At 38.1% G+C, this 10,823-nt stretch overlaps 1 protein-coding gene and 1 long non-coding RNA gene across 3 annotated transcripts in view; both read left to right on the forward strand.

The window, feature by feature from the left end:
• Positions 1–718: 718 nt before the first annotated feature.
• On the forward strand, positions 719–4,624 carry LOC105549075. Its single transcript, XR_001007504.1, has 3 exons — positions 719–892; positions 1,101–1,158; positions 4,455–4,624. It is a non-coding gene; the product is annotated as an uncharacterized LOC105549075 (long non-coding RNA).
• A 4,825-nt stretch (positions 4,625–9,449) lies between these two features.
• Positions 9,450–10,823, forward strand: part of LOC105549080 (disintegrin and metalloproteinase domain-containing protein 18) — a 164,466-nt gene continuing 163,092 nt past the window's right edge. For both annotated transcript variants that reach the window (XM_011993448.1, XM_011993457.1), the window contains exons 1-2: positions 9,450–9,557; positions 10,155–10,231. In XM_011993448.1, the coding sequence (XP_011848838.1) occupies positions 9,503–9,557; positions 10,155–10,231 (132 nt within the window). In that variant the 5' untranslated portion in view covers positions 9,450–9,502. The remainder of the gene's footprint in view (positions 9,558–10,154; positions 10,232–10,823) is intronic.

The raw sequence follows: 10,823 nt of genomic DNA on the forward strand, positions 1-10,823 counted from the left end.
TTGCATCCTTTGACCAACACCTCATTTTTGCTATGCCCCTAGCCTCTGGTAACCACCATTCTACTTTTTCCATGTATGTTTATATTATGGTTTCATATGAATTTTATAAAGTTTTATTTATATGAAATATAGCATTGATATTTTTATAAAAATTTCATTGAATCTGTAGATTACTTTGGGTAGTATGGACATTTAAGCAATATTAATTCTAATTCATGAACATATGAACACATATCTTTCTATTTATTTATTTCAATTTAAGTACTATCATTTATTAATTTTTATGATTCACCCTCAATAATTTTTTATAAAATTACTTTGAAACAGTTTTTTTGCTCCATTTTTAATCTGAAGAACACGTTATTAGATAATATTAAGTTAATGTGTTATATGTAGGCATTCATAGACGGGAATATGTTAGAATATGATAGATTAGAATATATCATGTAAATAAAGATTAAATATAGCTAAAAGTTTAAGACTAAATTTGTCAATAATATTGCATATTGCCAATGGCTGTATATTGTCAGAGATATGTGTAAGTGTACTGAGTTGACATAAACATATAATGCACTTTGGGGCACAGTTCATAGAAGATTTGAAAACACTTTTAAATTCAAATTTATGTATTTATTCTATAACTGTATTTGAATTTCAAATTTTAAAATTCAAATCAGCAGTACGCTTTAAATATCACGTTTGTAAAAGTCCCTCTCATGTTTTCAGGAAAAAGTACACCCTTGTTTGTGAAACGACATGCTCTTCCTCAGAAAAATGGCCTTTTCATCAGTTCCTACAGTTTTCTACCTTTCCTCATTTTAATTGCCGTCACTGGTCTTAAATGGAATAAAATGAAGGAATTTTGGCACTGAGCAAAAAGTGTAAGTGGAAAGTAAAAAATGTTAGACCAACATTAGATAAAGGCCAAACACAAAAATGTATGCTCTCTGAGAGGTATATGGAAAGAAAAGTGTGGTATCGGTACCTATTAATTAGCTATCACAAATGTAGCTTTTTTACTCTTCTTGATTTTGCTTGAGATTACAACGGCTATTAACCCTAAAACCAATGTTAATCTCTTTTGTACAGTTCTACATCAGAAGTCAGCAGTAGTAGCAGCAACAGTAACAGCAGTAGTGACAGCAACCAGTCATAGAGGTAAGTGATATAATTCATAATACATACATATTTAAAAATTTTTAACAGTACCTTAGTTTGAGAAAGCTGTTATTCCCATATTTTATCATCACAGCTTCTACATTTTAATATCATATGCTAAGAAAAGACTAAAGTATTTTATGTTATTACTGCTTTATGCTAATTTGGAAATATTTTAATGTAACTGATATCAGCCAGATATTTATTAAAAATATTTTTGTAATAAGAAATGACTTCCAAATTATTTTACATACATTCTTAAAGTATTTATGAATAATCATATTTCCTGCTCCTTCATTTAAGATTCTAATTTGTTTAGAAATTGGTAAATCTAGTTGATTTACACAGATTGTTTCCCTATATTTACAGTTTTTCCTTAATAACACTATATGGGTATTATTATCCTTATTTTAGAAATAAGAATACGGATGTAAATAATTTAAGTAATTCCTCATATCTATAGAGTTTTAGTAAGTTTTGCCGTTGGGGTTTAACTTAAAGCAATCAAACTCTAGAGTAGAAACTTACAATCTTAAAACATAGCCTGATATGTGGTTAGGGATAAGGAATAGAATACACATGGATTGAGGACCTAGTTGATGCTAAGCAAAATGCTAAATATACTCTCCTTCCAAGGCAGAAAGACAATTAATTATTTACCATGAAATGGCTTGAAATAGGCATACACGTGTACTGTTCAAATTCATATGGGTAGAAAAATAATAAAGTTTGATGTTAGGTCTATTACTGGCAGTAAATTGAAAAATTCAAAAATTCAATATAGAGCAAGATCAAGATTTCATCCAATTGGTTATCTCCCATTCCTTTGTATCAGAGTTTGAGTAATAATTATGTCCATGGGTCTCTATTTCCTTATCTGCCACCAAATAAAACCTTTATAACTTGTAACCTCAATGTAAACGTTTTATTCATGCCTAGATCAATCTCTACATCCTCATTAAAAACTTTATTAGAAGCTTATGCCTTACCTGAGGATTCTGGCACTTGGCTACTGCCTTCTTCTCATGTCCTTCAATCAGAATCTCACCGTCCTGTTGTGTGTCTTCACCTGAACTCCCTACCACCACCATCGGCCAACCATAGTCATTTTCTCCTAGAGCTTACCATTTCCCTGATTTCTTCCAACTCATAAGTCGTAAATGCAACATCTTGCTTTCCTTTTTCCCTCTTTTCACAGCTTCCTTCTGCCAACAGTAGCTTCTGGTTGCATTGAAGTCTTGCCTCAATAATATGAGATAGAGGGTTAGGCTATCAGCCCATAAATAATAGACATACAAGGTGATAATATAGTAAATTGAAACATGATTAATCATATATAAAAGATTATAGCAGCAAGGATGAGTGGGAGAGTTGCTGTTGTGGAAGGAATTGGATAACAATTTTACATATTTTTTTCTCAATAGGTCATATAGCACAAGTGATTTGTAAGCAAGTAATCTGAAGGAGATGAAATAGTTACTCAGTTTTGATCATTGAAAGGAGTTACCTAAGTTCAAAGGATGAACTCACAAAAAGCTTCTATTTAAATGTAAAGGGTACAGTGTAGCAAGAGAGCGTGCAGGCAAGCATTGGGGGATCAGAAAAACAAGGGGCTCCAAGGTTCCTTATTGTAGATTTTAAACAGCCCATTAACAATCCCAATGCCTTTTTCTCAACAAAAAGTCAAAACCAGACACCCAGGCTTTCCTGGAGATAAAGATTGAGCTTTTCGATTTTAACTGTAAATCAACTCTATCCTACAGAGGCATGGAATTGGCAGAATTACTTATGCATATATCTAGGCAATATATTTCTAAGCACATGAATGATATGATACAAAATAAGTTGGGAATGTTTGAAGAATACCAAAGACGTGAGTACACCTGGAGCAGAGTTAGTCAGAGGGCTGTCGTTGTGGTTAGGTCAGAGAAGCAACACCATGAAGGGTCTTGGAGCTTTTGGAGTCCATCTCTGTTTTATTTTGAGTGAAAGGAAGGAATTACTGAATAGTTTAGATTCCCGGTACATGGCCTTACTCTTTAAAAGGCTGACTTGTTGAAAAACGTCTGTATGATCGCAAGAGTAGAAGTAAAGAAAATACTGCAATAATACATGAGAGAAAAGATAGTACTTCAAGTCAGGAGTGGTAAGGATAACCTTATGGATACATTTTGAAGGTGACACAACAGAATGCATTGACAGTTTGGATGCAGAATATAAGAAAAAGTGCTTAAATAATATGACTATTGATGCAAAGCAGAAAAACAGCAAGGCTAAAATGTAAAACTAGGCCTTTTTCTAGAATTTGGGATCTTTGTGCTTTTTAAAAGTCATTTGCAAATCTATGAATACTGAGATATTAAAAAAAAAATAGGTAACATGAGCCAAGACAAGTAACTGGTATGCTACAATAAGGACTTTAAATGTTTTTCTATATGAGCAACAGCATGAAGTATTTTTGAGGTTGTAAGAGAGAGATCTGGCATGACATGTTTTGCATTTTACCTATTTCATTGGGATAAAGTAGGGAGAATGGATTCTGTCAGAACTGCAGACTGGGGAAGCAGCTAAGAGATTACTGAATGCACAGGAAAGATGTGACAAGGGCAGGATTAGAGAGGAGGAAAAGCACAAAACTATTTTCAGGAATATGACAGAGGCAGAATCTGGTGAATTGGTTACTGAATGGATGTATTTGAATTAGAATTAAAGAGAGAACTACAAAGACTTCTACTTTTCTGGCAGAATGGATAGTGAAACCTTTTACCAAGGACATACTGTATAGTAGGGAAAGAACTGTCTTAGGTTGGGGTGAGGAAGTGGAGGGGAGTGAATGATGAGTATGGTTTTGAATGTGTATATGTGGAAACCTGTTGGAAATGCACTGAGGGTTTTTGAAAATTCTCTTCCTCTGCAGATACATAATATAGTAGAGAAATGAATAGGAACTTTTTTTCTGTTTTTTCACAGGTTTACATTGCTCTTTCCCTTTCCGTTTTCTTGTTGGTGATTTCCATTATCGATGTAAATTTAGAGACCATGTTAATGAAACGTACGTGACTACGAATTTACAACATTTACTTTTAATGTGACTGTCACACATTATTCATGAATAAGGAACTTTGCTTTATGAATGTCTTGAGTATCAGGCACAAATTATTAATACAACAGTATAACAAGCAGTGTCTTATTTGACTAATTAATTGCTATACCTGTAGTTGCATTATAAAAGTAGACAACTTTTATTAACAATGAAAATTTAACATTTCTATTTTTCTGTATTTCTTTTACAACAGTAACTACATGACAACATCAAAAGCCATAAGACAGAGAAAGGATATTACCAAGAAATTTACCATTAACTAGTTTGATTCAACAATGAAAACAAAAATCGCCTTTTTTCTCCTTTCATTATGGCTTAAAGCTTTCAATTGCACAAACAAAATAAATTCTATGACAGAAAGTATGCAAGTGTGTATCTATTATTCTACCTGCCATGAATCTTTAGGAAAAAAACACTTTGCCTCTTTTTCACCCAGTTGTCACGCGCATCCATGTGAAGAGGCTACTAACCAGGCTTTGTATGAGCAAGAAAGCTTTTTTAATCATGTAGGTGCAGGCAGGCTGAGTGTGAAAAAGGGGTCAGCAAAGGGAGATAGGGGTGGGGCAGTTTTATAGGATTTGGGTAGGTAGTGGAAAATTACAGTCAAAGGGGGTTTTTCTCATGTAGGCAGGGGTGGGGGTTACAAGGTGCTGGGTGCGGAGCTTCTGATATTCATTGTCCAAGGAAAGAATTTCACAAGGTCAGTTGATCAGTTAGGATGGGGCAGGAACAAATCACAGTGGTAGAATGTCATCAGTTAAGGCAGGAACTGACCATTTTCACTTATTTTGTGGTACTTCAGGTGCCTCAGGCCATCTCGATGTATACGTGCAGGCTTGGACTCAGAGGCCTGACACTTGTTACATCCAAAACTGAAAACTTTCAGATTCTTCAGATGCCCACGGTCATGCTGACTGCTGCCATCTCAAGAGAGGACACCAACAGCCACACCTCTCTGATAGTTCATGATTCCCCTGCCCTGTCTGTTCCAGGCATTAGGATTCTGAGTGGAAGAATTACTAGGTATTCACTCTCACAGCCCCCAGATAGTCACTAGTATCTCTTCTCAGGAAATTGCTCAAACTGAGTTCGAGGTCATAGTGTAGCAGGACGAGCTGCAGACAAAACCTCTCAGACACCCAGTTGTAGAAGGAAGGGCTTTATTCAGCTGGGAGCATGGGCAAGCTACTGCCTGAAACTCCGAGCTCCCCGAGTGCACAGTTTCTGTCCCTTTTAAGGGCTCACAACACTAAAAATTTCATATGAAAGGGTTATGATCGATTAAGCAATCTAGGGATACGCGACAGGGATTTCATGCACTGGTAGTCAGAGAGAAACAGAACAAGGTAGGGAGTTTCACAATGTTCTTCTATACAATGTCAGGAACATCTGTTTCTAAGTCATGAGTTCATTTTTAACTACTGGGTTTAGGCCAGGCAGACCCAGGCCTGGTTCCGGGGCTGGCGCCGGGCTGTCTGTCTTTGGTTTTACTTCATTGTTTTTTCTTAAAACAGGTACTGAGTATAAAACAATATAAAACAATATGAGAGGGTTTCTCTCTGTCCTCAATCGTACCATCAGGTACATATGCTTCCTTGGCCCTGTATAAACTGATCTAGAAGATTTCTCTGTCCTTTGGGAAAACCCAAACTTGCTGCTCTATCTTCCCCGAAGTTGGGCATTGCTGGGTAAGATTTTCTTGCCTCGGTCTCCCCTCCCCTCTGCCTCTTGCTGAGATGGGGGCACTTCTACACATCGCAGAGCATTGCACATGGGTTAGGGATCCACTAGCCCACCTGGAGTCCAATTAGGACCTACAGAGTCTTCATCACAAACCAAGATGCTCCTCGGACAGGAGTGGAGGAACCTCACCACAGAGGTCCAGAGTTTCCTATTCCAAACATCCATCAACTGAAAAATGGATAAACAAAATGTGGTACATCCAAACAATGGAATATTATTCAGCCCTAAAAAGGAATGAAGCACTGACACTGGTACAACATGATTGTTCCTTGAAACCATTATGCTAAATGAATAAAGCCAGTCACAAGCATCAAATATTTACATGTGTATTTGAAGCAGCCTTGTTGTCTGGGGCAAGTACAAAGATTCTTTGTCTCATGGCCAAGGAGATTGAGGTCATGGACACACACACAGACACACACACACACACAGAGGGAGTTTGGAGCAGGAGTTTAATAGACAAAAGGGAAGGACAGAGAGGGGTCCCAAGCGGGTTGCCAAGTTGTCAGGGTTTTTATAAATGGGCTAATGAGGAGGGGGCTCGTGAGGAGGGGATGTCTTGTCCTCCTAGGGCCAGACGATTTGATTGAGACCAGGTGTGCTATCTGTGTGCGCAGAGTTTTTGTCAGTTCTCATTCCATTCCCTGCCCACATAGGCAGAATCTGTCTGCGTCACTTTGTTATGCTTATCTTGGAGGGAGAGTTTCTGTGTCTGTTCCCAGACATCTTCTTGCAGCTACAGGCATTCCCTCCCCCCACCAAGTCTGCTTTTAGCTTCCCTATCTTAGTGTGCCTAAAGGCAAAGGAATGTGCTTATTAAAGTCTGCTGTTTTACTGGGGCCCATTGTGTAAGTGTGAAGTTTGGTGATTACCCAGGAGACTTTCCCCTTCTTTCTGTGCCCAAGCTGCTGATCTGTGATTTACAGCCTGAACTTTCGTCTGCTTGTTGTTAGAAGAGAAGTGACTTCTTTGAACTGCCTGAGGTGAGAAAGGGGGCTATTTTTGAGCTGCTTTTTGTGAAAAGGAAAGATTTCTGCCAGGGACTCACTTTACCCTGTGTACCTAAATAATTTCTTTCTGCCTCCTATAACATATTCATTTGTATGAAATGTCGAGAATAGAGACATCTCTTGAGACAGAAATTAGTTTAGTGGTTATTTAGGGAGTGGAGGGGTGGGACAAAGAACTTGTGTTGGGGGTGGAAGGGTACTGTATGGCTAATGGGCACAGAGTTTTTTCACGATGCAATGAAACTAATTTCAAATTGACTATAGTGATGGTCACACATATCTGGGAACATACTAAAAATCACTTAATTGTATGCTTTAAATGGGTAAACTGCATGGCATGTGAATTATATCTCAATAAAGCTGTTTAAAAATATAACCTGGGATAATTTTACCAGAAAATACAACCTGGGATAATTCTAGCAGACTTCTCTCATCTTCATTTCCACTAACTTATTTTGGGTCATTGTGTTCACTGGCCTGCTTCTTGTCAATAATAATTTTTGAGCTATCTGTTCAGGTGTACCAGTACCTGGCAGATCCAAGTTTTAGTCCACATGTGTTTTATTTATTTTGTTTTTTATTTTTTGAGATGGAGTTTTGCTCTTGTTGCCCAGGCTGGAGCACAATGGCACGGTCTTGGCTCACTGCAACCTCTACCTCTGGGGTTCAAGCAATTCTCCTGCCTCAGCCTTCCAAGTAGCTGGGATTGTCAGTACCCACCACCACACCAGGGTAATTTTGTATTTTTAGTAGAGACAGAGTTTCACCATGTTGGCCAGGCTGGTCTCGAACTCCTGACCTCAGGCGATCCACCCATCTTGGCCTCCCAAAGTGCTGGGATTACAGGCATGAGCCACCACGTCCGGCCCTGATCAGTTTTATTTTTGCACACAATTTTTGCACACATATTTGGACACAATTCATCCCTGAAATAGGGGGTACTGGAGTAAAAGGCTTGAATGTGGTAGATGAGTTAGGTTTTGGACATGTGCCATTTTTTTAAAAGATATTTATCAAAAAGCTAAGGGAGGCAGTTGCATAGTCTTCCACATTGGTCTCAATTTTTCTCTCTCCCCTTGCCTTGCTGCCCTTCCTGTCTCCAGAGTTTCTTACTCAGAGTTTAGAGTGACTGTTAACAAAACAGTCAGATTGCATTGCAGAAGTTTTCTTTTCCCTTAGAACACTATATTATAATCTTGTGTAGTAAGGAAGGTACACAGTTGAAGTAAAGGGCTTTCTGATTGTCTTTTCAAGATAAAGTTCCATTTTCTTGAATTCTCTTTATTTGTAAAAGTAACACTAAATATTAAAGCTTTCCTTTCTCTTTCCTCCACTGATTATAATATAGTTTTATGAGAAAAATACACAGTTGAAGAACAGTGCTTTTTGATGGTCTTAGTAGGATAAACTCCATTTTCTTTTTTGCAAATATATTTCAAATAATTTTGTGTATTTATAGGGTACAGTGTGATGTTTTGATCTATGTATACATTATAGAATGCTTCAATCAAGCTAGTTACCATATCCATCACCTCATCAATTTATCATTTCTTTATGGCGAGAACATTGAAAATAAATTTTAGCAATTTTGAAATATGCTTATTATATTAACTGTGGTCACCATGTAGTGCAACAGATCATTAAAACTTATTCTTTCAGTCTGACTCATACTTTGTACCTTTAGATCAACATTTTCCCTTTCCCCATCCCTCATCGCACCTTCCTTAGCCTCTGGTAATCACCTTTCTATAAGATAGACTTTATTAGATTTCACATACAAATGAGATCATACAGTATTTATCTTTCTGTGCCTGGCATATTTCCCTTAGCATAACGTTATCTGGTTCCATCCCTGTTGTTGTAAATGAATTTCCTTTGTTAAGGCTGTGTACTATTCCATTGTGTATAGTATCACATTTTCTTTATTCACTCTTTCCTCATCGACACTTAGGTTGCTTCCATGTCTTGGTATTATGAATAATGGTGAAATTGTACCAGCATTAAAAAAAGTTCAATTTTCTTGATTTTTCGGTATTTGCAAAGATATTTAAGTCTGCAGTAGCATGTAGAAAATTGCTAGTAATAATAGCTAATAATAATAGCTGTTATTTCTCTTTTCCTCTTTCTCTTCCACCTTAGTAAATAAAACCTGCCATAAAACCGTGATATGGAGAAACAAAATTACCAAGAACCTCACTAAAAAGGAAAATCTGGCTCATTTACCCCAATGTAACTACTGAGGGCTTTAAACAACTTAAACTTCTCTGCAACAAATTTTGCGCAACCTATGCTTCCATCTGGCATTTCCTCTCCCTGGCCTGCGGAAGTGGCCCAGCCCCCAGAGCTTCTCAGGCTTCACCCCCAGGGTCCTGGGGCAGCATAGGGTCCTCCCTGGCCCAGGCGCCCGGTGGCCAAGAGCCTGCCCGCGAGCTCAGCGCTGCTCAACGGTCTCTGTTCTTGGCTGTGCCTCCTGCGCTCTGGTTGAGCCATGTTCTTTCTCCTTGCCTTTCTCACTGAGCTTGGAAGGCTGCAAGCCCACGTAGGTAAGTCCCCGGGAGCCTCCCCTTTCTTCTTCGGCTTTAGAGCGGGCCTGGGCTCTTCCTGGGAGCAGTTTCTTGTTATTCTGGGACCCTCCCCCGCTCCCCTTTGGGATCTCAAGCAGGTGCTTCCGGTGTGTCAGGGACACCTTTCTACGCCAGGCCAGGGGAAGCAAGGTCCTTAGCGGAGGAGCTGTTAGCGCTCTGCATCAGCGCCCATGGTCTCAGTGGCCTGCACGCAGCGCGCCTTCCGGGATCTGCCCACTCTGTGAAGAATGGAGGTGGTGGACTACTAACTGCCTTCAGCGAATGCCTCAGAGTCCTGAGGAAGCAAGCCTCGCAGCGATTCTAAAAGGGAACCAGAGGGGCCTGTAGAACAGCAATGTCTACTTTTTTTTTTTCTTTTTTTGTGCCTTAGCCATTTTTCAATGTGCTGTTAATTATGTAGTGAAATTTGTGGACTAGAAAGAGTGTGAGCACATGTAAAAACGTTTACTTAAAATTTTAGGCGCCACCATGCAGTCAGGGATAAGAACCCATGCTTGACTGAGACGATTGTGGATGCAAAACAAAGACGAAAACAAGCACATTTCCTTACTGCAGGTTCTGAAGGAATATTTCTGCATGTCACAGTTCCACGGAAGATTTTGTCAAATGACAGTGAAGTTTCAGAGAGGAAGGTAAATGATGAGGAATATTTATTCTATATTTAAAGTTTTATGGCAATTTTTATTTACCCTTATATTAAGTCAGATCATACGCAATTGTATTCATTGCCAAATCATAATATTTTGCCTGTGCTATTTGTCTCCTGCCATGTTTTGATCCTCTTCTCCCCCATTTCTGCTGCTTATTTCCCTGTCTTTTCTCTTCATCTCTTCCTAACACACTACTTGTTCACAATTTCCAAGAAATGTTCAGCAATCAAACTGGTAGGAAAAAGAAACCAATATAAAATATGCATGACCATGGTTTAGCAAACAAATTAACAAATTTTTTATTGTCCACTAAATGATGTAGAAATTGGTCATAAGCAAAATTTAGACATGGAAAATTTGATCCACAGGCATCAGTCTTAATAGCATCTTTGTAGGTTACAACCTACAAAGACTTTGTAAAAAGCGAAGAAAAAATAAGAATGTCACATTTGCCCTGTTATGATGAAAAATATTACAATAAATAATTTTGTGTATTTATAGGGTACAGTGTGATGTTTTGATCTATGTATACATTATAGAATGCTTCAATCAAGCTAGTTACCATATCCATCAC

The sequence above is a fragment of the Mandrillus leucophaeus genome, unplaced genomic scaffold, assembly GCF_000951045.1.
Source record: "Mandrillus leucophaeus isolate KB7577 unplaced genomic scaffold, Mleu.le_1.0 Scaffold111, whole genome shotgun sequence".
Classification (NCBI taxonomy): Eukaryota; Metazoa; Chordata; class Mammalia; order Primates; family Cercopithecidae; genus Mandrillus; species Mandrillus leucophaeus.